Here is a 27,478-nt window from a genome sequence, read left to right on the forward strand (position 1 = left end):
GCTGAAAATTTCAGTCGAATTGATCCACTCTGAACTGAGATTTTATAGCGATTGAATTTTTGGCCTATCCTCGATCATTATTACTAAAGTCGGTACGATAAAAAACATAGTCTCAATATCCATTTCATGATTAAATTATGAATGGAAGTCAAGCAGAAAATCGGAACCTAATCCAATAAACATTGCAGGTTAGTGATGCCATTGAGAGTTGATTATGGTCTGGATAAGTTAATAAGATAACATACATGTATGTTTAAGTTAAATCATGATATTTAAAGATACTTTCCTGCAGAAATATTTGAACTAAAAACATATTCAAACTAATCAAAAATTTGCTTTAATTCCCTCACAAACCTTTGTAAATAATTAACTGTCTGTCACCTTGGGTTCATTGTACTTACTGTACATTTACCATACATATTGAGGCCTAAGTAAATTCTTAATTATTTTCTGTCAACTTCTTTTTGCACCGTTTAATTGCAGAGTCTTTTGTACATTGACACCCCTCAATGTTCCCAAAACCACCTAACCATTTGATCGCTTCCTCGTTCAAGCTATCAGTAGCACACAATTAAGCTGGCAGACAACAGTCGGGTTGCCAGTTAGTTACCCTAACATTTTTGCCCAGTGCTTGCCCCTTGGGTGTATTTCGGGTAATCCAGTATTTTTCTAGTATACTTTCCATACCAAATTTGCGATAATTTATTGGAAATAACCACCGATAAATACTTTTGGGACAATGTATCTTTAATGCAAGACACCAAAATTGAACATGAACATATAATAATAAGTATAACATTAGACAAACCGATCAATTCTAACCAAAACCTTAAAGTTAAGCCCATTTAAATTTTACTTTTCTGTGTAGCCTATACAGTTACAGAGAAATAAATTAGGATGGCCTCCCCTAATTTTTGTGTACATTTTTTTGCTACCTAAACAGAAGCTAATTTAAGATAACCGTTAGTTTCTTATATTGGAGATATTTGACCTGGACTAATTAAAGATACATTATGGGAGATTTGATAACAAGTTGGCAGTTCTCACTATAATAGTTATAAACTAGATAATGTAAAGGCAATTTGATGAAAATTTCATTCAAATTGATCCACTATGAACTAAGAACAAAGCGATTGAATTTCCATCTAGCCTTGATCATGATTACTAACGTCAGTACGATAAACAGCATAGTCACGATTATCCATTTAATCGTTAAATTGTGAAGGAAAGTTATGCAGTCAATCGGCTCACAATCCACTAAAGATCACAAGCTAGTGATGCCATCTAGAGTTGATTATGGTCTGGATAGGTTAATTAATGTCTAATTGATAATTTAGATAACAATTCAGGCCTAAAGAAAGACCTGCAATAGACAGATTTAGCTCTTGCATAATATATGTTTAAGTCTAGATTTAGAATCTTAAACTTTATGATTTCTGTCCAGGTCAACTTGTTATGAGAGAGGTGACAGACACAGATGATATATCCTGTCCTGTTGAAGTTATAAACACACCCGTCCCACGATGTGACCCAGATTTTGATCCTAATTGTCGTGGTGATCAGGTTATGCCCTATGAAAGAGTGGCGTATGATAAGAAAACTGGACAGTCTCCAAATAATCCCAGAAAGCAGGTACAATAAACTATTTATCTCTATGAAAAAAGGGACAATAAACTATTTATAAATGGATGATTTTGTTTTAAATTGAATCAAATGATGGCATAATGGTCACTGGCAGATGGGGCCCACTTTCCTTCTAATCATTTGAGATTAATTAATTAATTACCTAGTTGCTATATAAATTGAAATAATCATTAAAATGACCATTTTCATCTGAAACTGGTGCAGATTGGAGCCATGATGTACATTTATCCAATTAAATTTATTATTACTTCAGATCAACAAGGCATCTAGTTTTATTGATGGTGGTTTTGTGTATGGAACAAACACAGTCCGGAGCAGTTTTCTCCGCAGTCCAGGAAGTGGAAAATTATACTGTGAAGATATTTGGGGCCGATTTCCAAAATTAAATGATGTTGAATTACCATATTCGACTTTTCCTGCAGCTGACCAAAAAATGAAAGATCAATCTAAGTTCTGGAGTAAGTTAAAGACCAGACTATGCTAAATATAAGCTTTACTGAAAATGAATTAAACAACATTATATTCCTTATGCAGTTAACAGAAGAAATATGTCTTCTTATTTGGAGATAATCAAACTTATTCTCAGTAACCAGGCCCGTAGCTAGGGGGTGGGGGGGGCGCAAGGGGGCATCCAATCTATGTCACTCGGCTTTATGGGGTGCCAATACTGATATGGGTACGTTTGTCCTTGGCTTCGTAATGGAAAGGGCACCAATTTTTTTCCAGGAGGTGCAGTTGCCCTCCTTGTCCCCCCCACCCCTTCTAGCTACAGGCCTGGTGACTCTTACACAATCATTATATTGGAAGTGAACATCTGGGTTAGTTTGAAAAGTGATGCTCATATGATATTTTGCCAAGATAAATTCTGTTGTATTACATATTTATGAATATATAAATAGAAGTTACAATGAAAGATATGCTAATTACAATATTTATTATTTTATTAGCTTATGTTTATTATTTGTTTATAATGTTTCCAGGACTTGGAGATTCCCATATTTATGAGAACCCAGCACTTCTTTCCCTTGGTCTTGTATTTTTCCGTTATCATAACTACAAAGCTGATCAGATTATGACCAATGAACCCAGATTATCTAATAATGAAATATTTGATAAATCCCGACGATGGGTGATAGCCAGTTTACAGGTTTGTATTAATTAAATTAAGATTATTTAAGATACAAAATGGAATTGGGTTAATGTCTTATCAACAGTGTACTTCAGTCATTTCTGTGGGAACGTTTGCCCCGACAGAAGCCTTTCTGCCAACTTTTCCTCGAATAATGAGTAAGGAGCTGGCTCACTAACCAGGAGATCCAGGGTTCGATCCCCTGGTGTTGGCTGAGAAAGTTCATGTGGAATTTTCCAGTGTGGTTTCCCATTTTCCGTGGTGCAGCATCTAGATGAAAAACCAAGGTCTATTTACAGTTGGAATTTGATATAAGAGTGCCCAGGTGGAATTGGATTTTTCATCCCTTCCCACAACTGCTTACTTACATTGTTGGCCCTGGAGGCGTCACCCTGTAACCGTAGGTGAGCTTATAGCTGCCCCCAGAATCTACTTTAGTTGTCTAGGGCCTTGACTGTTTGTAGCCATTTTGAGTAGCAATACAAAGCATGAATTTGATTGACAGATGCTTTAGTGAATAGTGCTTTATTTATCATCAATATTACTCACTCATATATGTAATTGCAATAACATCCTTATTGTAATAAATCACTTGTATCTTAATCTATTTACCTATGTGTGTAGGACTGTAGGTCGCCATTTGTCATGTATTATTGACTGACCACTATACAGCCAGGGATACCTTATTATTTTTTGTATATTTTAGAAAATAATTCTATATGATTGGCTGCCATTACTACTGAATGAACCAATCCAACCCTACACAGGTTAGTAGAAATATATAGAGGAAACCAGATGTAATTTAATAGAATGTTAATATAATTGTATTTCAAAAGAAGAATTGATCAGTTGTTGTTTTTTCTTATTTGATTCTATGACATGATCCTCTCTAAGAAATATCTCTTTCTGCTTGAAGGATCATATACAAAGGTTAATTTTATTGTTCTAATATTTTCTATGCAAATTTAAGACTTGAACAGGTCTAAAATGAGATATTTCTCTGCATATTTTTAACTTCTATCTTTATTTTTGTTTTGTTGTTTTATAATTTTGTTGGTTTAAGGACACCCTTACCAGTTGCCTGTTCTGACAGGTCAGTGGTAGCCTTATCATGTACATGTATCCACTATACTAAGAATTATGACAATACAGGGGTGAGACGACTGAATAATAATCATACTACATAGAAATGACTAGATTGAAATCAAACCTAACACATCCTCCTTAAAGATGTCCTTAGATCAAACCCATTTGCGAAATGTGATGTTAATACGATCATGTAGTACAAAAATAGATATTAATATAAAACTTTTATGTTATATTTTCAGGTTATAAACCATCAGTAGAGAGTGAAGTAACAGATTTATTTGATGCAGCTGCTATACATTATATTTTTACTCTTATACCTTCTGCTATACATCAACGGTACAACTTTTTATCATTTTTAAAGTTTTATTCCAGGGGTCTTCTCTGGTGTGGATTTGATACAAGTAGCAATATACAGGAAATAACAACCATCCCCTTTAGTCCGGTGTACCACACATTTCACAGGCACTGACTCAAAATGGCCTTCTGAACATTCCATGCCTGTGAATCTGGAGCACATATAAATATAAATGTAAAATCCTCTAAACTGAGTTCTATTCATGCAGCCTGACTTGGGCGTATGCTCGTCTTCATTAGCCCAGTCGGAGCAGAACAGTAGGACATTAAACCCTATTTTATTTCATTTTAATTCATGCACAATAACAAAAAGGGCAAAAACCTCCCGCTGAATTAATTTCAATTAATATCTTTTAATTACTTTAGAAAGAAGTTAATTTAAACAGTTTAGACTCACTTACCGGGTAACAGACCCTTTTTTCGGTTGTACGTGACAAGGAGTAGGGTCGTCTGTCCAACTTTGTGTGTTTTCTCCGGGTCCTCCGGTTTCCTCCCACCGCTAAAGACCCCTACACGCAAGCGAATTATTGAAATAAAATTAAACCATATGTTAGCCCCGAAATGATCTAGTTTGTGTCGTGAACTTTAAACCCCATTTCTCTCTCTCTAACAGACCCTTTATTTCTACCATTGTTTATCTGTATTTAATTTGTTTATAGATCTGTTCAAATTGTAATAGCTTTGTTTGTGTTTACTTAGAACAAAGAAATGTGAATATATGTCCCATCATAAAATAAGAAGACTGTGCAACACCTACTGGGATTCTCAGGTAAACCTTTATATGGTTAGATAAGACTTTACCGGTTTAATTGATTTGTGTTCTTTTGATAATATATTTTTGTACAAATTAGATGCTTGTCATATATTATATAGGAATAATTTGGGGTTGTTTTGAAAAAAAAAAGAGTTCCCATATTAACGTTTTATTTTCAAAAAGTGATATATCTCAACCAACCAGCTGAAACATATTGGTTGTGTTTAATTTATGTCATGATTCTACTTACACCACCTCCGTTGACAGGACTGACAGAACTGTGATGGGATAGAATTCTACTTCACTCGATTGCAATTCTGTCAATTTGGGACGTTGCAGGCTGACAAAGAAGCATTGGATTTACCTTCTGTTTACCTTCTTGTTTCTCTTTAAATTATTTGATGCAAGTGAACTGGCATAACTGAAGTACTTTGTTGACAAGACATTAAACATCAGTCCCGCCTTTGTTGCCCAGCTACAGATTGATATGTATAATGTTGTCTCTGTAGGATATATTGTATCAGAGACCAGATGGTTTAGAGGAGATATTGATGGGACTTACATCACAACTAGCAGAAAAAGAAGATCATATACTTGTTGAAGATTTACGAAGTAAGAAACATTTGTTCCTTTATTAGTAAGTGCAGGGGGACCCTACCACACACTACAAACATTACACAAGACAAACCTATGGACAGGACACAAATTACTGACACCACAAACAACAAATGCACATACCAGATGAAGTGAATGGATCAGATATTGACTCAAGGTAGCTTGATTCTGAGCTGACTTTCAAGACTAAGTATTGCTCGATCTAGTCAATCCTGTTCGCCGGTTCGCTGCATAGTGGGGGATACGATATGTTTGTTTTGAAATGGGTTACTACCTAACCCTTTCGGTGTAAGGTATGTTTTAATGTCACAATGTCAGAGTGCCATACATTTTTGACATCATCAGTTCACAGTTTCTGCTATGTCAGTTTCGTATTTTTGTACCCCAGGGCACTATTAAAGTCTGCCTGACTGTCTGTCTGCCTTAATATTAAAAAGGATAAAATGGAAGAAAAACTGGTAAATATACAATTTGGCCATTTATCAAATTACCACCACTCATTTTAAGCGCGAGTTGTGCGACTCATCTGAATATTGAATACTTTCTACAGGGGCATACTGTAGAAATAAGGGGGGTTAGGTGGCCTAATGGTTAACGTGTGTGCGTTGGATCAGAAGGTCTGTCATTGAGTCAAGTGGCATTGTTTCGATTCCCCACATGTACGTGACAAGGAGTAGGGTCGCCTGTCCAACCTCGTGGGTTTTCTCCGGGTCCTCCGGTTTCTTCCCAGTGCTAATGACCCCTACGTGCAAGCGAAATTTTGAAAAAAAAAAATTGGACCATATGTTAGTCCTGAAATGACCTAGTTTGTGTCGAGTAGTTAAACCCCATTTCTGTTTCTTTCTCTGTAGAAATAATAAACTGGAAGGGTTGATAATATATTTCCAATTGCCTCTAAAAGGATGATAAGCTCAATTGTCATAATATTTATTGTCACTAGTCCATCATATTGTCATATTCTGCACTTTTTTTCAGGTAAATATTATGGTCCTTTATTTTATTCTCGTCATGATGCAGCCACATTGACCATCATGAAGGGGCGGGATTATGGTTTACCTGATTATAACACAGCTCTTCAATCAATGGGACTTGAACCAATCAAAACCTGGGAGGAAATTAATCCAACCCTAAACCAATCGGTAAATTCTAGTCAATGTTTATGTCAGGGTGCCGTTAATCATTAATTAAGGGTATGATTGCAGGGTTAAATTTTTTATATAATTTGTTGATACTATGAACACATGCTTAATAGTGGGCCATGGGCCAACTAACAACAGTTTATCGTAGTCAGTTGAGTGAGTTGATCATGTCTTTATATGTTCATCTTGAGCAAGAAACATAACATGTGTTTCCTTTTTAAATTATGTCAATTTCAATTGTAATGACAATTCTTCATAAATGTTACAGAGCTTTTAAAAGGTGTATGGGACTAGGATAAAGGTTTTTATGGGTACTCCATACAAATTAACTAGTTTTATTTAGAAAGATATATCTAGAATGCCTCCTTTAACAATTTAAGTGAGAAATCTCCCAAGGGTGATAATATAGATGAAGCAATATACCATAGCCTGAAAAATTACCTAGAGTATTGCTTTTAGTAATGTCATAATTATTTAATATCATATTTAATTTTCAGTTTATTGATGATATAAAGATGTTACATAATGGTCATTTAGATCGTATAGATATTTATACTGGTGGTATGTTAGAGACAACTTCTGACGGTCCGGGACCACTCTTCCGTCTTATTCTATTAGATCAGTTTTTACGACTACGAGATGGAGATAGATTCTGGTTTGAAAATAAGGACAATGGGTAAGTAGATACTTATTTTACTTTATTAGGTGAATATAGGTAGAAATAACATGATATTCAGTAAAAGGACAGGGCTAAAAAAGAAGACCAGCATTCTACTGATAGAAAAATGGCGATCTATTAATGTTAACTTGGTAGGTACTAACCCACCTTAAGATCCATTTCTCTCTGTTTCGACCCTGCAAAAATAACTGTTCTGTTGTGCATGCCGGTAATAAAAAAATCAATTGGACGATTTGAATTGGTAAATATCGCATAAAATCTAACCATAAAAAAATCAATTTGTTTCAAAATTTTCTTTCTAATTCATTTGTCAACAGTTTTACAATTTTTTACTAAAGGACTCAAAAGTGAAAAATATATATTTTTAGTTTACCATATATACGATTTGTCTTTAATGTTTTTTAGAATGAAATTAATACAGTGATTTATTTTTTTATATTTAGGATATTTACAGATGACGAAATAGATGAGATATATAATATAACACTAAATGATATCATCATTCATACTACAGATATAGAAGAAATAGATCTACAAGATGATGCTTTTACAGTATCTATTAGTAAGATATTATATTTAGTTCAGTGGTGTATGCAGGATTTCTAAATTGGTGGAAGCACAGAAATATTTTTAAATTATGTGTGAGTGCTTATGTGGAGGGCTCGCAAACACTTATTTTCGAGTTAATTACCCCATAATATCATTTTGTCGGTTGATTGAATCAGTTAATGGACCTGTCTGGTTAAAAGAACACCTTTTGACGACCAAAAGTTTGGTGAAGGACATGTTCCACTAAATATGCCACTTTTTTAGTCAGAGTGTTGTGTTTCCTCTATGGTTTGAAGAGCAATAACATTGTCGGGAGGTATTTGGATTGTCATTTACAATTAAACAACAAGATTTCAGGAGCAATAAATAGTTTTTATTCACCAGTGTGTCAACTTCATCAAATTAGACAAGAGTTGGGAATTGTTGGAACAAACATTTGTTGCCATCGACACTATATTCCTAAGGATGATGCAATGAGAGGAAATGTTTAATGTGTAATATTTGCATGACAATCATTTCTTTTCTTTACTTCATTTTGATTAATATTTGTTTCAGATCATTCATGTAAACCTCCTAAAGGATTTGATGAAAAAAAACTGGCGAAATGTCCAGATCATAAGGGATATGATTATTTTGCTGGAAGTGAAATTCCTTATATTATTATTTGGACATGTATGGGATTTATTCCTATAGGTAACTTATTTATTCTTTTTTAAGCCCATTGATCATCATTTGAGGGGTTTTGAATCTATTTCCAAGTAAAATATTGTAATATCTAAAAGAATTATCAGACCTAAAATCGTTCAATTCTCTTCAGAATTTAGAAAAATATGTAAATTGAACATTTCACAATACTCTACGGATATTATAAACAAGCCCTACGTTTTGAGGAAAAGGATTTAATAGGCCCCTTTTAATTTGATTGAATTCAAGCTGATTGTTTTGTTAATTAGATGTTAATTAATCAACTTGAAAGCATTGTAGTCAGGATTGGTGACTTTAAGATTTATCTTATTTGGAAAATTTTAATTGATTTAATGCTCAGTGTACAGTTTATGATGCATCTTCTCCTTGCTAAGGGCTACTATATTGCCTCTAAATTCTTATTGAAAGTGGATATAGATAACACTGGTAAGAATTGGCAACACAAAAGGTTTGCAGCATCTTGTATTATATAGATATATACTTATGTAGATTTATAAAATAATCTGTAAAATCGTATTAACCAATCTGATTTGCTCCACATGGACTTTAATCATGAATAAAATTCCTCCTGATAATTTATATCATTTCTATCAAATCTGTTTTATCAGCTTGTATCTTGGTGGCTGTTATTCTGGCCAAATATAAAAAATGGAGTCATCAACAGAACGTAGAGGAAGTAAAACATGAAAAAGAACGTAAACGAGTTTTAAGACGAACTTTATCTTCTAGTATATCAGGTAAGTACCAATACCCTGTAATAAAGAGTCTATACAATATTCATAAAAACTAAGTAAGTGTAAAGTTTTCTTTTTTCCTCCAATATATAGTAAGTCATTATCTAACATTTTCCAATTAAGTCCAGCTCTGTTAAAGTAAAAAAAAAATTACCTATTTTAGATTGCTTGAGGAAATAATCTTTTTTACATTGTGCAAACCATTTCGCTGGCAGTGACCAGAATGCTGATTGTAGTAAAAATATTAAATTAAGTCTGGAACATACAGCCTACGAGAATCCACTTTTCTGGATACTTTTCTAGATTTTTTCTTAGGGTTGTGACAAATTTTAACATTAAACTGTCTATTAAACTATTGTGTCTCTGCAGCTGTTTAGAAGGCATTAATAAAAGGCATTAATAAAATGTTGAAAATATTTGGAATACTTTTTTGTTGTTAATGGAATACTTGTTAATATAATAATGACTGATTGTATTTTATAGTGCATGATATGTGTGAATGGAGATGTAAGAAAGAACCATCACGATGTATTGAAGTTCATCTCACATCTAAGGGTACTCTTGAAATCTTTAGTTCAACAGGATCACATCTTCGTACCATTAAGATAAATAACATTGGTAGACTAAAGTTATATCAGAGTATCAATAAAAAACGAAATATTCTTTTGATTCACATCGCTAAAGAATATGATCTGGTGAGTAACAATTTTACTGTAACTTATCTGTAAATATTTTAGGTATTTGTTTTCTGTTTATTGACCAGAAATTCTCTTCCCAAATGATGACTACATTATTATAAAAGTTTCTTTAAACAAGGAAAATCAATTATAATTTACTTATTTATGTTGCTTACTGTTCATACTATTTTAGTTTACAGAATAGACGGTTCAGGTTTGTTTTGAATAATTTCCTTTAATCGAAAGATAACCAAAACAGAACTTCAAAAATTTTGATTTTGATTCACATTGGTTGATACATTATGCAAGAGCTAAATCTGCCTATTGCAGGTCTTTATTTATCTAAATTGTCAATTAGACATTAATAAACATATCCAGATCATGATCAACTCTCGATGTCATCGCTAACCTGCAATATTTACTGGATTAGTATCCGATCTGCTGCTCTACACTCATTCATGATTAAATCGAAAAATGGATAATCAATACTATGTATTTTATTGTACTGACTTTAGTAATGATGATCAAGGCTATGCCCAAAATTCAGTCGCGTAATTCTCGGTTCAGAGTTTAAGAATTTGACTGAAATTTTCAGCAAATTCCCTTTACATTATCTAGTTTTTAACTATTATAGTGAGAACTGCCAGCTCTTTATCTAATCTCCCATAATGTATCTTTAAGTAAGAATTAGTCTTGATGTGTTGTCACTTTGTTTTATTCAGGTATTGGTATTTAGTACAGAAATCCACAGAAATAAATTTGAACAAGAATTATCAGAGTTTTTAGAAAGCTTTGCAATAGAGACAGAAATCTTTGAGAAAAAGCTTAAAGATATTTATGCTATGGCCATGACAAAAGAAAAACGAAATCTACAGCTTGAGAAATTCTTTAAAACAGTTTTTACTGAGGTGAGATTTTGTAATATACATGTATATATTAAGGTGTGGAACCTTCAGATTTGTTCCCTAATGTACCTGTTTTTGATTGATGTCAAATAATGAGTATGAGTTTATCTACTTATACGATTGATTATAATCGAAGCTGCATGATGCTCAAATAAATATAGTCCATTCTTGAATTATATATTAAACACCATATGTTTGTAGGCATTTCAGATGGACTATGATCCCTCTTTAGATGAAGTTCAACTCAACATGAAGACACAGAGTAAAGATATACTTGAATGTGAACTGTCCAAGGTCAGTAAAACAATTTGTTCTGTAACAGATAAAATATAAAAATGATGAACAGTTTTTATTGCAATTTAATTTGGGCAACTGTTGCTAACAATGTTACCCCAAATCAAATTAATGAACAATTTTGATTGCAGTTGAACAAAAAATGTTACCACTAGTGAAAGATTGACAAATGTTATTATTTTCAGTGAACATTTATTAAATCAAAGATTCCAAATCAAAGCTTATATTGTCAGAGTACATCAAATGCAAGTTTAGTACATTACAAGGTCTGTTATCTATTCAAGTTACCATCTTGCATTTTATTTATTTACTTTTTTCCAGGAGGAATTTGCTGAAGCTTTGGCTGTTAAGGCTAACAGTGATTTTATAGACCATTTCTTCTATCTTATTGATTCCGATCGTAATGGTTATATTTCATTCCGTGAATTTCTACATGCTGTTGTACTCTTCTCTAAAGGTAAAGTTAAAATTTATGTTCCTTGGTTCCATCCCAAAAGTTAATTTTATCTAAAATATAGCTATTTTAGCAAAATGCAAACATAAAGTCATACACCATTGATGTTATTGAAATAAAAAGAGTATTCTAATTGGTCAACAGAAACTAGAGCCAGTCGTTTGAATATAACAACTTACTTCAATGACAGCTGATGCTATGATTTTACAAATTATCTTGATCATAAGTTCCTTGAACCTCTGACACTTAATAATATTGGTCCATTTAAAATCTTCACCCTAAAAAGAAAATTGTTAATAATTAGTAATTACCGATATAGAAAACAAAAATATGGGTAAACAATGTTGTCTTTTTTTTTAAATACAGGTTCATGTCAAGATAAATTACAGACAATGTTTTATATGTATGATCTAGATAGTAGTGGTAGATTGAGTAAAGATGAAATATCTAAAATGTTCAGGTAATATATATAACACAAGTTATAATTATAATACGTATCCATCAAATATTACATTTAGCATTCAAATGTTTATGGGTGCAAAAATTATGTGAACATAGATACATAAAAGATCAGAGTTCTTGTCAGACTTCTTTATTAGTGTTTGGGGGGGTTGGATGGCCGAATGGTTAGCATGTGCGTGCTGTATCATAAGACCCGTCATTGAGTCAACTGGCGTGCTTTCGAATCCCCGGTTGTACATGACAAGTAGTAGGGTCGCCTGTCCAACCTCATGAGTTTTCTCCGGGTCCTCTGGTTTCCTCCCACTGCTAAAGACCCCTATGCGCAAGCGAATTATGGAAATGAAATTAAACCATATGTTAGTCCCGAAATGACCTAGTTTGTGTCGAGTGGACGTTAAACCCCATTTCTCTCTCTCTCTTTATTAGTGTTTAAATTAATATTTTATTAATCTGTTAGTCTGATTTTATAAATAAAACAGCATGTGTTTGGAAATCAGGGCTCTTCTATAGTTCATGTTAATGGCGGTCATCACTGCAATCTTTATGATTAAACTTTAAATGATGAATGTAATTATTTCAGATCACTATTAGAAATAGCACATTTCTAGTAATCCAGATATGTTTAATGTTATTATTTAAGATCATTATTAGAATTAGCACAGAGTAATTTAGATGTGTGATTTAATATTTCAGATCATTATTAGAATTAGCACAGAGTAATTTAGATGCGTGATTTAATATTTCAGATCATTATTAGAATTGGCACAGAGTAATTTAGAGAAAGATGAAATTGAACAACTTGTAGAATCTTTATGTGTTCAGTCAGGACTCGGACATCAAGATGAATTCCAGTTTGAAGATTTTTGTCAGATTCTGTCACCTCAGATGGATAAATTGTGGAATGCTTCCATAGATTGGAAAGGTTAATTTCATTTTGATCTTCAGTTCTTTATTTGATTTTATTTGTAAAATCTGATTCATTCGAGGGATAATAATTTAAAAAGTACATCATTTGACAGGTTTTATAGATGGTGCATTCAGACTTTTTAGACCCTGTATTGTAAACAATAAAATAATTGTAAAAATTACAATGTAGCTGTACATGTATTTTATATTAGTTTGTAACACATTAAAGGGAGATTCAGGCAAAATTACAGTACAATTAGACTTATTTGGTTTCTTGAGAAATTTTGGAAATATGGTCTTGATGTACAAATATATTTTTTGCAGGATGTAAAAGTTGTCTTCCTACTCAACCCAAAACAAACACCCGGAAAAAGTATGTATAAACTGAAACAAAGTTGTTTTTAATCATTTAAAATGTGATATTTCTGAAAAAAATTTAATTAATGCTATGACTGATAGAAATATATGTAAAAACAGGTTATAGTCATGTTTTAAAAGCACATCTGAGTACAAAAATGGGCTGAACAGTATAGAAAGATAGTAATCTTACTCATGTGTATAAAAATAGCAGTATAAAATCAGTAGCAATTAATGTAAACTTCAAATGGTGATAACTTACGTTAGAATTTATTGATTTAGATAATTTTAGGCAGGGATTGAGTTTAGATTGTACATAGTTTATTTCTTGATTCAGACTTGTCACTTTCAGACGAGACATTTGCCTATTATTATAATACAGCAGTCATGATCTGTACTATAAGCTTCAGTTTCTCTTATTGTTTTCAGTTCTGAAGCTGATATTAAACAAAGACGTCCATCTTTAAATACACCTTTAGAAAGAGACAATTCTCCATCTTTCCTCAACTTTGTGTCTGTAAGAGAACCGTATACACCAGTGAAAGCGAAAATAAAGCTGGTTAAACATTTCATCGAGAATTATCGTCAACATATATATATTATGGTATTATTTTATGGAATTGTCGCTGGACTGTTTGCTGAGAGGTTTTATTGTAAGTAAATTTCTGTAATAAAATCAAGTAACTGTATGGTGTGTGGTTATATGGAGCACTAGCTGTTCCAGTATGCCAAAATCTTTGAGTAGTTTTCAGCCACACAAATATCCCCATTAAAACTATATAAATACTTAGTTCTAGTCTTTTCCAGTCAGTTAAATGATATCTTCATCCAGCTGGCTGTATGAATAAATATTTTAAAGTTATAATTTTCCCATCTATAAGAGCATATAATTGTTTGTTTGGGGTGTGTTTTTAAGTCCCTGGTTGTCATTTGAGGTTTATGTAATATTTTCCTATGTAATATTTGGTGTTGACCAACTTTTCAGAATTCATGTTTAAATATTCAATATATTTAGAACCTATCTTTGCTTTTCCACATTGTGAAAATGTAATTATTATTTTGAACTTAATGATTTGATTGTAGATTATTCTGTACAGAGAGAACACAGTGGTTTTATGAAGTTGATGAGTTATGGTATCAGTGTAACTCGTGGTGCTGCGGCGGCCATGTCCTTCACCTTCTCACTCCTGATGTTAACAATGTGTCGTAATACTATAACCTATCTACGTAGCACCTTCCTCAATGTGTTTATACCATTTGATTCACATATCTCATTTCATAAAATTGTTGCATGGACAGCTCTATTCTTCTCAGGTCAGTATAGAAATTATATCAATTATACCACTCTTACACAGTTGTTGAGAGTAGAATGAGCAATTTGCTGAGATATTACTAATTTTATGTTCCTAGCAATTGACAGTTCAAGCCAAAATTCAATTAATAAATTACCTCTAGTAAGCATAAACGAACCTCGAAATAAAAATTAATCATACAAATATCAGATCAACCGAATTAAATTCTTTATTTTGACCTAAATCAAACAGATTTAGTTCTTTCAGTTATACAGCCCTCAATGATACCAAGTATTGATGTATGTTAATTTATAATGTTGATATTTTCTATTACAGCTTTACATGTATTTGGTTATAGTTTTAACTTCTATCATCTAGCAACTCAACCTACCAAGTTTTTATGTATATTTGAAAGTATTGTCTTCCGAGCTGATACAATTCCAACTTTCAGTTTCTGGTTGTTTGAAAATATGACAGGTAACTACTTGTAGAATAATTTGTCAATCTAAAATTATGGAGAGTTTAAAATAAAGATGAAATGAGTTCTTTTTAGATTTTAAATTACTCGATATAGTCTATTGTCATATAGTGGTATATTGAGTATCATTGTAGCTTGTAACTTTATGTTTAAGTATAACATAAGTTACCTCCCTTATGTGGTAGTTCTTTATTCTGCCTCTTTCAATAATTAAAAAATATAGATTGGAATTCTCATATGGAGAATGGTTGTTCTTCCTTTCCACCCACAAGTTTAGTATAACACTCGGGATCTGATCGAGGATCCGAATATTACATTATATTCGACCTTTCAGAAAAATCTTTACAGAGCTTTATATACACATCAGTCTTTTATACTCTTGATTCTGCTATCTGTTAAATCTAAGTCTGAAGTGCATGAAATCTTATTACTCCACAATTGTTGGATATTGGTTAATTGTATCATACTTTTAAATTTGAAGTTACAAATAATATTAAATCATTTCTTCATTTGTATTTAGGTGAAATTGATTATTTATACATTCTTAACCCTGGTTTGATGAGCTCTAATTTGATATCTTATTTATTTCTGTATAAAATATCAAAATTTACCACAAAGTCAAAAATGTTGTCTTTTCCTGTACCTTAGCATGAGACATGTTGATGAGTAGTATTATTTTTCTTTCAGGTTTTACAGGTGTACTTTTGGTGGTAGTCTTGTGTATCATGTACATCTTTGCTACCCAGACAGCTCGTAGACATATCTTCAGCCTATTCTGGACAACCCACAAGCTATTTGTTATAATGTATGTCTTAGTGATCCTACATGGAGCTTCTATCATCGTACAGAAACCACTGTTTTATGCTTATTTTGTTGGACCAGCCATCTTGTTTACGTTTGATAAAATGGTCAGTATCAGTCGTAAAAAGATGGAAATAAATATTGTCAAGGCAATTAATCTACCCTCAGGTATGTACATGTTTCTTAATACTGACTTCATTTTTAATATTCTTCAAATACTACACATAGACATACCGGTCAATCGTGCACCGATCATCTAGAGATCAATTTCTAACTCTAATGAGAGACATGTGAAGATATGTAAAATCAGTGGAGTGACTTTGTATATTGTCACATTTCAATAGATCAGAGTATTTTCACATGTAATATTATTGATGTAAACTCAAAGGTTACTAATGCCATTTATTTATATTTTCTTCATTAAAATAGTTTCAAAAATGAAAAGTCCAAATTACATTATTAAGATGCTGGCAGTGACACCCTCAGAGTAACTGTTAGTCACCATAGAACCATCTACTTTTGCTATAAAAGCTTCTTTCTGTACTCTGTGAACATACAGCAACTGATCTTTCTCCTACAGTGAGGCAGTTTTTATATGCCATAGTTTTACTTCTTTACCGTAAGGAGTAAATTTAATCTATTGACCGCACTGATTGCATATCTACTGTTATTACTTGTGACTAATTATATAATTATCATTTCAGATGTAACCATGTTAGAATTTAAACGACCTCCAAGATTTGAATATAAATCAGGTCAGTGGGTCAGGATAGCGTGTTTATCTCACGGTAAAAACGAATATCATCCATTTACCCTGACCTCGGCACCTCATGAAGATACATTGAAGGTTCACATCCGAGCTCTGGGACCATGGACTTGGAATATCAGACAGATCTTTGATTCAGAAAATCTGAAAGGCAACCCATATCCTAAGGTAAAATAAATTTTTGGAATAATATTTGTTTACTGAATGAAATAATTTAAAGAAGGTTGGTTGGTTTAAATTGACTTATCGCAGTTTGTTATTGACAAATGACATTAAGAGATATTGACGACAGACTTGTGATTTGGGGGTTGTTTGGCTAGATGTATGGCGAAACCATATCAACCCACTAGATATGATGTAAAAACAGGAGCTCAACAATAAAACAACAGCAGAATCCAGGAGATTTTTTCATTCATCAAATCACATTGTTTTTATTCATCATTAATACCATACTATATATACTTATATACACAAAGAATGTAACAATTTAAGAGAAGAATGTAATAATTTAAGAAAAGAATATAAGAATTTTAAGAGAAGAATATAGGAAGTTAAGAGAAGAATTTAAGAGACTATTTATTTTGCATTATTTATCTAGCTATATCTAGATGGTCCATATGGTGCTGGTCAACAAGATTGGTATCAGTATGATGTTTCATTACTGGTGGGTGCTGGAATAGGTGTTACACCTTACGCTTCCATTCTTAAAGATTTTGTCCACATGACGTCCATTAAAAATACTTACAAGGTTAAATGTCAAAAGGTAATATGAGTATTTTATTATTTTGAGTAACAATGAATGAGGATGCTTGAATGTAATTTAAGTTCATTACATTTTTGAATTAACAAAATGGTGATGTTTTGTGTTTTGGTGACGCTAGTGGCACCATGGACATATTTATTAATTAAAGGATTAATATTATGTGTAATTTGTATTGCTAGTTTTATTACTGTAAATGTTTGTTTTGTAGTTATATTTTATCTGGGTGACTGGTAGTCAGAGACATTTTGAATGGTTGATTGATATATTACGAGAAGTAGAGGAAGTAGATACACGAGGACTCGTCTCTATCGACATATTTATAACACAATTCTTTCAAAATTTTGATCTCAGAACCGCCATGTTGGTATGTTTAAATATATTTATTTATCTCTGATAGAATCAGCACATCTACATATTGAATATTGAGAAGTCCAGGGCATTAATCAGACCTCTATTTTGAATTATGCGGGAGTCTCCCGATATTTAACACCTTCTATAGATCTCCTGAACAGAGACAGTATCTCCCAATTAGTAAAAAATTTAGGATGCAAATTGATTTTAAGGTTATATTTTAATATCGCAAAACATGGGGAAATTTATTTAAAATCTTTAAATTCACATCAGAGTTCAAAATTCTACATTGTTGCAATCCTAGTAATATAATTGGCGATGGTTGCTTCTGTTAAAACATGAAGTGTGGATCACATGAATTACATACTATATAGTAGTAATACATATTCACCACATTAGCCTACTTCACTCACTCACAGACAATGGTTTACACACATATCACCTATAATGTAATGTACATATATATTTTATTATTTTCTGTTTCTAGTATATATTTGAGGAACATTTCCAGAAGATGACTGGAGGAAAGAGTGTATATACTGGATTAAAAGCTACTACACATTTTGGACGTCCACAGTTAAATAAAATGATGCAGGCTGTACATAGAGCTCATCCACAGGTTAGTATTAAATATTATGTAAATTTATAATAAATTTTTTGTTTGGGTAACTTTTGATAACCCATTCTCTTCACTATATCAACGAAGGAGGTTATAATTATTGTGCAGTTGTGCATGTATAACTAGCAAAAATTTAAATGTGCAAATGAGAAAGGCAAATGGGTGTGTTCTGGTGAGATTAAAAGCATTAACTGGACACAAAGTCACCACAGTGTGACATCCATACAATCAAATTTCTCTGCAAGGATGAGGGGGTCGGATGGCTGAATGGTTAGCGCGCGCTGTATCATAAAGTCTGTCATTGAGTCGACTGGCGTGGTTTCGAATCCCTGGTTGTATGTGACAAGGAGTAGGGTCGCCTGTCCAACCTCGTGGGTTTTCTCCGGGTCCTCCGGTTTCCTCCCACTGCTAAAGATCCCTGTGCGCAAGCGAATTATTGAAATAAAATTGAACCATGTGTTGGTCCCGAGATGACCTAGTTTGTGTCGAGAGTGGACGTTAACCCCATTTCTCTCTCTCTCTCTCTCTCTTTCTCTCTGCAAGGATGACATTTACAATGTAAATGGGTGTTGACCTGAATTTGACAGGTCATGTCTGCTATAATCTACAGTTGCTGAAGTTTTTCTAGATATTGTCTTGGGAGATAGACCATAAAATTTAAATATTTTATTTTTTTTCCAACCATACTTCAAACATATTCAATTATTTACTAATTAATTATGCAGGGATTGTTTTGAAAAATGATATAAACAGAATTAAAAGTTAATATTGCTTCCAAATGAATTTGACATCGATGCTTTGTCTACCAGGGAATGTAATGGCCAAGAGAAATTCCTCTGCAAGCCAATTTTCCATATAATATGCCATTTTTGGATTGTTTACCCTCTTATAAATATTCCTAACTCTGAGGTTGCTCTATTATCAATCTACCAGCTCCTAGCGTGATTAAACCCCTATATCACTAGATAAAGCAAAATTATAAAGTATTCTTAATATCGTTATTATTTATAGTGTTTATATTTAAGTTAAATATATTATTTTTTAGGCCAGGAAAGTTGGTGTATTTAGTTGTGGGCCACCAGGAGTGACAAAGGGTGTAGAACGAGCCTGTGTTGATGCTAGCAAAACTACTAAAGCTCTCTTTGAGCATCATTATGAAAACTTTTAAATTTATGGATATTCCTGTGGGAGTCAACATTGTTTCCAGAAATATATTAAGGTCTGGTGTTAAGTAGACACCTACTGGTATGAAGACCAAGTGTATATAAATATCAAATGTCCTCAGATATCACCTGTGTTGATATGGCTGTCCATCTATTGCTTTTGCTATTGAACTACTTTTAAAAGAGAAGTTTATGTAACATTTTACCGAGATTGTGATGTTATGGCCCTTGACATTTACATGTGTTTGGCTTCTGATGAATTATTAAAAAGCCTATTAATTTCTTGCCAATTTATTTAATTGAAGTTCAGTTCATTATGTGTCTAGGTCTAGAGTGAATAAGGATGGTCCTTATCAAATTCGTCCATTTTCTAGCATTAGCTTTCAGCCTGTATGGACATTGAGAAGAATTTATAGATATATTAAATAACAAGAAATTAATGCATCATAAAATTAGGATGACCTGACTTTGTATCAATATTATGCAACCATTTTTTAAAATGATTGGCTTCTTGTAATATAACATATAAGACAGCCATTACCAGATAATGACGTTGTCATATTATCAGGATTTTTAGTTTACAATACTACTGATATGAGGTAACTCAATATAAAATTAAGAGCTCTGGTATTGAAATTAACACAGCTGGCTATAGGTGACACTGAATGCATATATTTCAAGTTCCATTGTACATTACCATAGAATTTGGGTGTTGGATTTATATAATATTAATGTTTCAAAATGTACTTAATAAATAGTGTTCATCCATAAATGAAAATTATTGTTTAATTTAAAATTTCTTTGAATTAAATAACAATTTTTGTAAATATATATATTTTTGTAGTCATTGAAAAAATAAATAAAATATTGCCCTTCCAAAAGTTACATTTTTTATACGCCCACATTTTCATGTGGAGTTGTCGTCCCTGTCGGTCTGTTCACATTTTGTTTGTAGACACTTTAGGGGTCACAATTTTTATCTGATTTTGATGAAACTGAAAATCTATGTTTATATCACATAGATCTTGTTTCTTTTAAATATTGACATTTATTGGATAACAGCTTCATGGATTATGGCTGCTGATTGTACGAAAAACCAGTTTTTAGCTAGTGGACCCTCTAGAGGTCACAGTTGTTATCCAATTTCGACGGAACTTAAATTGTATGGCCCCTGATTGTACGAAAAATCATGTTTTTCAGCTTGTGGACCCTATGGAGGTCACAATTTTATTCCGATTTAAAAAAACGTTTGAATATATCACCGTTACACCTTAATGACGGTTGAGTTCGAATTGCGTGAAAATCGGACCAAAACTGCCGGACAAAATGGCCGCCCCTCTAACACAAACAGTGTAAAAATATGGTATATCAAGGTTGTGGACCCTCTAGAGCTCACAATTTTGATGAAACTTGAAATACATTTTTATAACCCAAAAATATTTGCGCAAATCGGATCGTAAAAATCACGTTTTTAGCTTGTGGTTCCACAATTATTATCCGATTTAAAAAAAAATGTGTGAATATATCACCTTACACCATAATGCTGGTTGAGTTCGAATTTCGCAACCAAAACTGACCGACAAAATGACCGCCCCTCCTAAAACACAAATGGTGTAAATAGTGGTATATCAAGGTTGTAGACCTCTAGAGGCCACAATTTTTTTTCGATTTTGATGCAACATTTTTCCTGTCGATATTCGCACATATCTGATCGTACCTTCCTGAATTATGGCCCTTGATGTTACGAAAAAAATTGCTTTTTGTTTAGCTTGTTCTCTATCCATTTCTTGAAAAATGTGGGCATATCCTGCCTGCCAGTTGCTGGTTAAACATTAGAAGAAATGTCTGAAGCACAAAAAATTAAAAGGGGGTTTAAATCCTACATTTCTGCAGTGTGCTATGAGGGAAATTTGCCCTAATAGCAATGCCACGGCCTACTCTTACATGTTAAACTGTCAAGGGTCCTCTTACATGCACTCAAATGGTGAAATACATGGTGAAAAATGTATTCCAGAAGCAACTGTAACTTGATGGCCAGTGCAAGGAAATGAAATGGGGTTTAAAATACTTTTCTGAGCCAACTGGGGTAAATGAAGACATCATGCAATGTGCTATCTAGGAAATTTTTACTGGACAGCAGAGTTTCTGCCAACTCTTCATGTATGCCAATGTGTACACCAGACTTCTTTTTTCTGTCCCATCATACAAATAAATAAAAAAAATAATTCTAGAGATAGTATGTAAATGTGATGCATGATTTTTTAAAGTCATACTAAATATGATTTAATACAAGCATAAAGAAATGAAATGGGGTTTAACGTCCTACTGTTCTGCTCCTATACTGGGCTAATGAAGATGGGCATACCCCATACAGTGTGCTATGAGTTAAATTTTGCCCGGGCAGCGGCACTATCGCCTACTCTTATATCGAATTCCAACTGCCAGGGGATCTTTTGCGTGCATTCCAATGTATACACGGGACCTTGGTTTTTCGTATCATCCGAAGGACTAGGCAGCTGTCCTTGTCAGGCCCTACAAGCATAAAGAACAATTCGTGAACAAGAATATATGTCTAACATTAGATAATGGTAGAACAGAAGCAGATAAATTTTTTTGTGGTTACACAATTTTTAAGGGTAAAAACACAAGAACAAAGTGATTCATGTTTTTTTGACATATTTTTTATTATTTCTATGGAAGAAGTTAAGAGTTGTTTGGGTGAAGAATATAAATACGTCATTAATATAATATTCTGTACAAATTATTTACTTTTTATCATTTAATATAGTAAATCTACAAATAAATAGCTTCAATTAACTACAGTTCTTTCTAATGGTTAATATGGGTTACGGTCATCCAAGATATGACTAAATAATTAAGGCAATATTAAGAAATTTCACATTCAAATGATATACTTTAGCCAATATTTATAGTTATTGCCTTTAATATTTTTTAGAAGAATTCTATGATAAAATACAGATATTATCTTATTCACAGTGCAAGACATCTCAGATTTGGGTTGGAGCTGTAAAGACATGAATAACATATCAATAACTCGTCATATGAGATTGGAATACGACACAACTTTTAATTACACTAATAACAACTTATCAGCCATTTTGAAAACAAAATATGGAAATTAACAATAAAGAAAATGGATAAAATTAATGTTGTAAATATAATTTTGTATTTCATCAAAGATTGTATTTTTGTATTTCATCAAAGATTGTATTATGATTTTGCATTTCATCAAATTACTTTTTTGGCTGCTAATGAACAAGATGGCAGACTTATTTTACCATCTGCCACACCTACTAGTCTCAATCATTCTTTTCCACTGTTGAACTGGTAAATTAACCAAGTAAGTATGTCAGCCAAATAGTCTTAAGCCCAAGCTAATTGTCTTTTGTTTGTGATATAGAATAACGGTGTATTCTCTGATTCTCTGTTCAAACGTCAAATTCACAGCAGTATATTTTTACTTTGAGACTGGATTATATTTATAAAATTGCTTCTTTCTGTAAAGGAAACAATAGTTATTGCAATCAAAGAATGTCAATTTCATGAAAAGATTAAGATTAGACCAAACATTGATTTCACAAATCCATCAATACTCAATATTTTGGTGAAAAGAGTAATGAAAATAAGTTCAAGCAGTCTCTTCATAAAGTGAAACTAATATGAAGCAATTAAATGGATGGATATTTCATGGATTTGTCAGTTGATGAGAAATGAGAATATATTTTGAAGTAAATGAACTAAATAGTTAGAATGATTTAAAACAGTTAACAAGTCAATACATAAAGCTGTTATTTATAAATAATGAACGTTGAGAAACTTAATTTGTTGATGTGTTGATTGATGTGTTGATGAAGAATGTCAAGTTAACTAGATCTTCAAAGCAAATGATCTCATCAACTTTCAATCTATAAATATGATTTTTGAGGCAACCGTAGCCCTGCAAATTCAGACCCATATATTTCTTTTTAAAGTTGTCTTTCAAATCGATTTAGCTCAACAAACTTTTTCAATACCTAACTTTCATAGTAAAACCAAACATCTACTTATCAGTACTTAGACCCAAAATTTGACTGGTTTGGGCTTACCATAGAAATATAAAATACATATGTGGGCAGTTCTTATTGATTATTGTTCCACTTCTCAATATTTGCCATTTAAAAGTCTAAAGCCTTTCAATAGACAACCTTTTTTATACAATAGCATAAAGGATTAACCATGAAATATTTTTCCTAACACCTTTCAGGCAAGAAGAAATCCTGGGGACTATTTTGTAACAATAATAATAACAGCAACCATTTTCTCAGCACTAAGACAAAATATTTTATAACCACTTTCTTTAAACAATTAAGTTAATATTCCATTTCATAATTTATCAAGTGCCAATGTGGCATTTAAAATTAAAAGTATGGGCTATAACTTTGCATGCAAATAGAGATTATCTAATACAGAAAGAGAGGCATTATATAGTTTTAGCATAGATCTCTTTTGATACAGTAAAATAATATTTCTATGAAAGGAGGTAAGTATTTATCTGGAAAAGGCTAGAGGTAAGGGAAATAACTCTGACATGACTTACATTGTAGTTGTATATGTACTATAATGTGAACTAAATACATAATAGGTAAACATATATTATCTACTTTTTGAGCTAAAACTTCAAATACTGTTTGATAATCTACTTTAAAGCACTTTAGATTTCATGTTTATCTTGGTTAAACCACAACAATAATTGTCTTATTATTACCAACTTTTGAACAAGAAAACCCATTCTGATGCTGGATATCATGGTTGACTCACCACACTACCTGAACTGACATCTGTCTTGACTCTTGTATAATCAAATAATTTTTAATTCTAATTCTACATGTATGTGCATTTTGTAGTCGGCATAAAATAGGTTAGGAATTTAGAGCATTAAAATTACTATTAGTATAAATGAAGTAATTATTATCTGTGGTTCAACCAAGACATATTACATGTTTATATCATTTTCTTCACTTATTTTCCTCACTTTATACAACTTTACATTTATAATTGTACACAGTTTATAAATAATAACGTAAATTACAATTAACATGGACTGGATTTAAAACTTGGACATTCACTAAAATATTGCACATATCTTATCTACGATTTCAAATAAATCTAACTATAGTCACCATGCCCAAATATCTGTATTCTATTCAATTCAACAAATGTGTTTAACATTCTTTTTTCTTACTACTATACCAGTGTATGTACATTTAACTATTAATTTCAACTAGGCTACATGTGCCATGTACCTAATTAGAGCCTGGTAGCAAGACGAGAAGAAATTAGAATATATAACTATAACTAGTATATAATAGTCCAAGTATTTGATCCAGTCCATGTAGGTATTATATAACAACATAATGATATGATATACAGGGTCTGTGTGTAATAGATTATATATACCGGCTGTAAAACACAACAATACATCATATAATATAAATATGGTCATTAACTCTTTTATCTTATCTTCAATTAAATACTTAAATTATAATTTAAATTTTCATGTCAACCAAAAAGAATGTTTTTAAGACTTTCAAATGTTGTGAATAACCCAGATTTTTTGTATGTTTAGTATTACTAATTAGTCTTTTAAAGATTTTCTATTGTCATACATCTATGACTACTTCAACTATCGGATCCCAAATCTGCCATATTTAATTACTACGAAAAATATTTCACTGTTCTAAAATTAAATATGACATTAAGGAAATATCTGTAAGAAAATATTTTGTATAAACTGTATAATTTGTACATTTAGTATAATGTAGTAGTAATATTAATAATAATAATATGGATATTTATACTGTGCAGTACCATGCTAGTATGCATTCTCAAGGTGCTACACAGTCTAGGTGCCATAAATAGATGAGTTTTTAATTTAGTTTAGAACATTTCTAGGTAGAATGTTCAGAGGTCTCTCGTTCCACAGAAAGACATTAATCATAAAATCCAAGGATTAAACACAATTTAAACTGTAAAAAATAACTGAAATTATCTGAGCTACAAGGGAGCAGCCATCATGCTTCATAATAGTCAACTGATGCGTTATCAAGGCACATCAGTTCTTGTTTTCAACCATAATGTTGACACTAATTGAAACTATAATGAACCAATAACCATATTTATATCACACTTGTTTGTAATACTTCTACAGGATATGACTATATATATATATATATATAGGATCATATGCACTATCTATTATTTTCTTATTGTAAGTTCTTTAAGTTATGTCCCTTTAATTAACCTAAAATCATTGTAAGTTTTTAATAATGTTCCAACATGGCACAAAAACTGAATGATCCAATTTTCATCGAAAACAAAATGTCATCATTATTTTGAAGCTTTAAAGTTAAAATCGGACATCAAAAAACATGGCACCAACACTTCCTCACGTTGTCATGTTCTTGATTTCACCACGAAAAAACTCAAACTGATTTTTAAAAAAAAAGTTTAAAAACTTCTTCCACCACACAAGTTTGTACTTTCATAACTACATTCTTCATGTAACAATGGTGACAACTCAAATCTGTCATTAGTTGATGGTAATGTACGCAACAGTAAATAGCATTGTGTAAAACACCATTCACAATCGAACATCAACCCTTCATATTTCTTCAACCATCTAAGAATTTTTTTTTCATATTTTGAATCTGACATTTTTTTTTTTTAATAAATGACGTCTGCATAATGGCAATAACAGGAAACATGCAACAACTATAATGAGGCAGATCTAAGCACAAGTAACATCAGGGGGGTAACCTTTCCACTGTAACCAGGAAGTCCTTGTTGCCATAGTAACATCCCGAGATCACATGATTGACAACCTGAAAGGTTTGTATAAGTAACGCTTTGCCATGACAACAGCGATTCTTTTTGTTTCTTTAATTTCCATGACAATATCTAATTTCTAATCGCGCTATATAACACTGGCAGGTAATTTGTCAAAAACGTCTGTCTTATTTGGCTGAACACTCCCCCGTCTCCTAGGTAATGTAGGATGTTCAGGGCAGCCATTATTCGCTAGTAAGTCCATACAGTCACCTGATCCAGAACTTCGCGCATACCACAATGCATTTCTTCCTTCATGATCCACAACTTTAACATTAGCATTGTACTGAAATAGAGAACAATTGATATGAAAGCTAAACCATTAGAGCACAGACACAATTATTTGGATTATTTACAAATTTAGGAAAATAGGTGGTGACAAATCGTTAAAAAAGTAACATTTTTCGAAAATCTTGACCTTATATGAAGAATGTGATATCCAGTGAATTTGCCGTAATTTAGTTATTTACTGAACAATGTTTAATTACTTAAAGAAGCATTATATAAGATTTAGATAAAGAGCTAGTCATTCTTGCTATAATAGTTCAAAAATAGATAATGCAAAATGAATATATTGAAAATTTCAATCAAATTAATTTATTCTGAGGTAAATTATCACTGTTTGTAGTTTGGACAAGATGTATGCATTGATTGTTTATTATCGTAACCACAGTACTAGTATAATCAAGACTTAGCCACGCTTCTCCATTTTCAAATTAAATCATTAAATGGCTGAACCGTTCTAATCTACTTAAAATCAAAGCCATCTGATGACCTAGAGAGTCGATTATGGTCTTGTCATGTTAATAATTTATATAACATTTAGGTCTTAAAGAAAGACTTGAAATAGTAGGATTTAGCTCTTGAATAATAAATTTTCAATATAAGCTGAAACCTATCAAAATTGAATATTT

The 27,478-nt window shown here is 32.1% G+C and overlaps 2 protein-coding genes across 20 annotated transcripts in view; one reads left to right on the forward strand and one right to left on the reverse strand.

Annotated features, from left to right (window-relative positions):
• The window catches only part of LOC126822318 (dual oxidase 2), a 71,299-nt gene extending 50,739 nt beyond the window's left edge, over positions 1-20,560 (forward strand). For all 3 annotated transcript variants that reach the window (XM_050551121.2, XM_050551120.2, XM_050551119.2), the window contains 28 exons: positions 1,445-1,632; positions 1,898-2,102; positions 2,625-2,791; positions 3,480-3,540; positions 4,102-4,198; positions 4,916-4,985; positions 5,480-5,582; positions 6,561-6,724; positions 7,222-7,400; positions 7,847-7,965; positions 8,508-8,645; positions 9,266-9,394; positions 9,875-10,086; positions 10,791-10,976; positions 11,175-11,267; positions 11,589-11,724; positions 12,088-12,181; positions 12,930-13,105; positions 13,414-13,462; positions 13,876-14,099; positions 14,530-14,760; positions 15,075-15,215; positions 15,904-16,185; positions 16,722-16,951; positions 17,382-17,546; positions 17,755-17,910; positions 18,385-18,516; positions 19,562-20,560. In XM_050551121.2, the coding sequence (XP_050407078.1) occupies positions 1,445-1,632; positions 1,898-2,102; positions 2,625-2,791; positions 3,480-3,540; positions 4,102-4,198; positions 4,916-4,985; positions 5,480-5,582; positions 6,561-6,724; positions 7,222-7,400; positions 7,847-7,965; positions 8,508-8,645; positions 9,266-9,394; positions 9,875-10,086; positions 10,791-10,976; positions 11,175-11,267; positions 11,589-11,724; positions 12,088-12,181; positions 12,930-13,105; positions 13,414-13,462; positions 13,876-14,099; positions 14,530-14,760; positions 15,075-15,215; positions 15,904-16,185; positions 16,722-16,951; positions 17,382-17,546; positions 17,755-17,910; positions 18,385-18,516; positions 19,562-19,684 (4,250 nt within the window). In that variant the 3' untranslated portion in view covers positions 19,685-20,560. The remainder of the gene's footprint in view (positions 1-1,444; positions 1,633-1,897; positions 2,103-2,624; positions 2,792-3,479; positions 3,541-4,101; positions 4,199-4,915; positions 4,986-5,479; positions 5,583-6,560; positions 6,725-7,221; positions 7,401-7,846; positions 7,966-8,507; positions 8,646-9,265; positions 9,395-9,874; positions 10,087-10,790; positions 10,977-11,174; positions 11,268-11,588; positions 11,725-12,087; positions 12,182-12,929; positions 13,106-13,413; positions 13,463-13,875; positions 14,100-14,529; positions 14,761-15,074; positions 15,216-15,903; positions 16,186-16,721; positions 16,952-17,381; positions 17,547-17,754; positions 17,911-18,384; positions 18,517-19,561) is intronic.
• Positions 20,561-22,338: 1,778 nt separating this feature from the next.
• The window catches only part of LOC126821856 (arf-GAP with GTPase, ANK repeat and PH domain-containing protein 1), a 59,117-nt gene continuing 53,977 nt past the window's right edge, over positions 22,339-27,478 (reverse strand). For all 17 annotated transcript variants that reach the window (XM_050550389.1, XM_050550406.1, XM_050550405.1 and 14 more), the window contains one exon: positions 22,339-26,850. In XM_050550389.1, the coding sequence (XP_050406346.1) occupies positions 26,653-26,850 (198 nt within the window). In that variant the 3' untranslated portion in view covers positions 22,339-26,652. The remainder of the gene's footprint in view (positions 26,851-27,478) is intronic.

Source organism: Patella vulgata, chromosome 5, assembly GCF_932274485.2.
Source record: "Patella vulgata chromosome 5, xgPatVulg1.2, whole genome shotgun sequence".
NCBI lineage: Eukaryota > Metazoa > Mollusca > Gastropoda > Patellidae > Patella > Patella vulgata.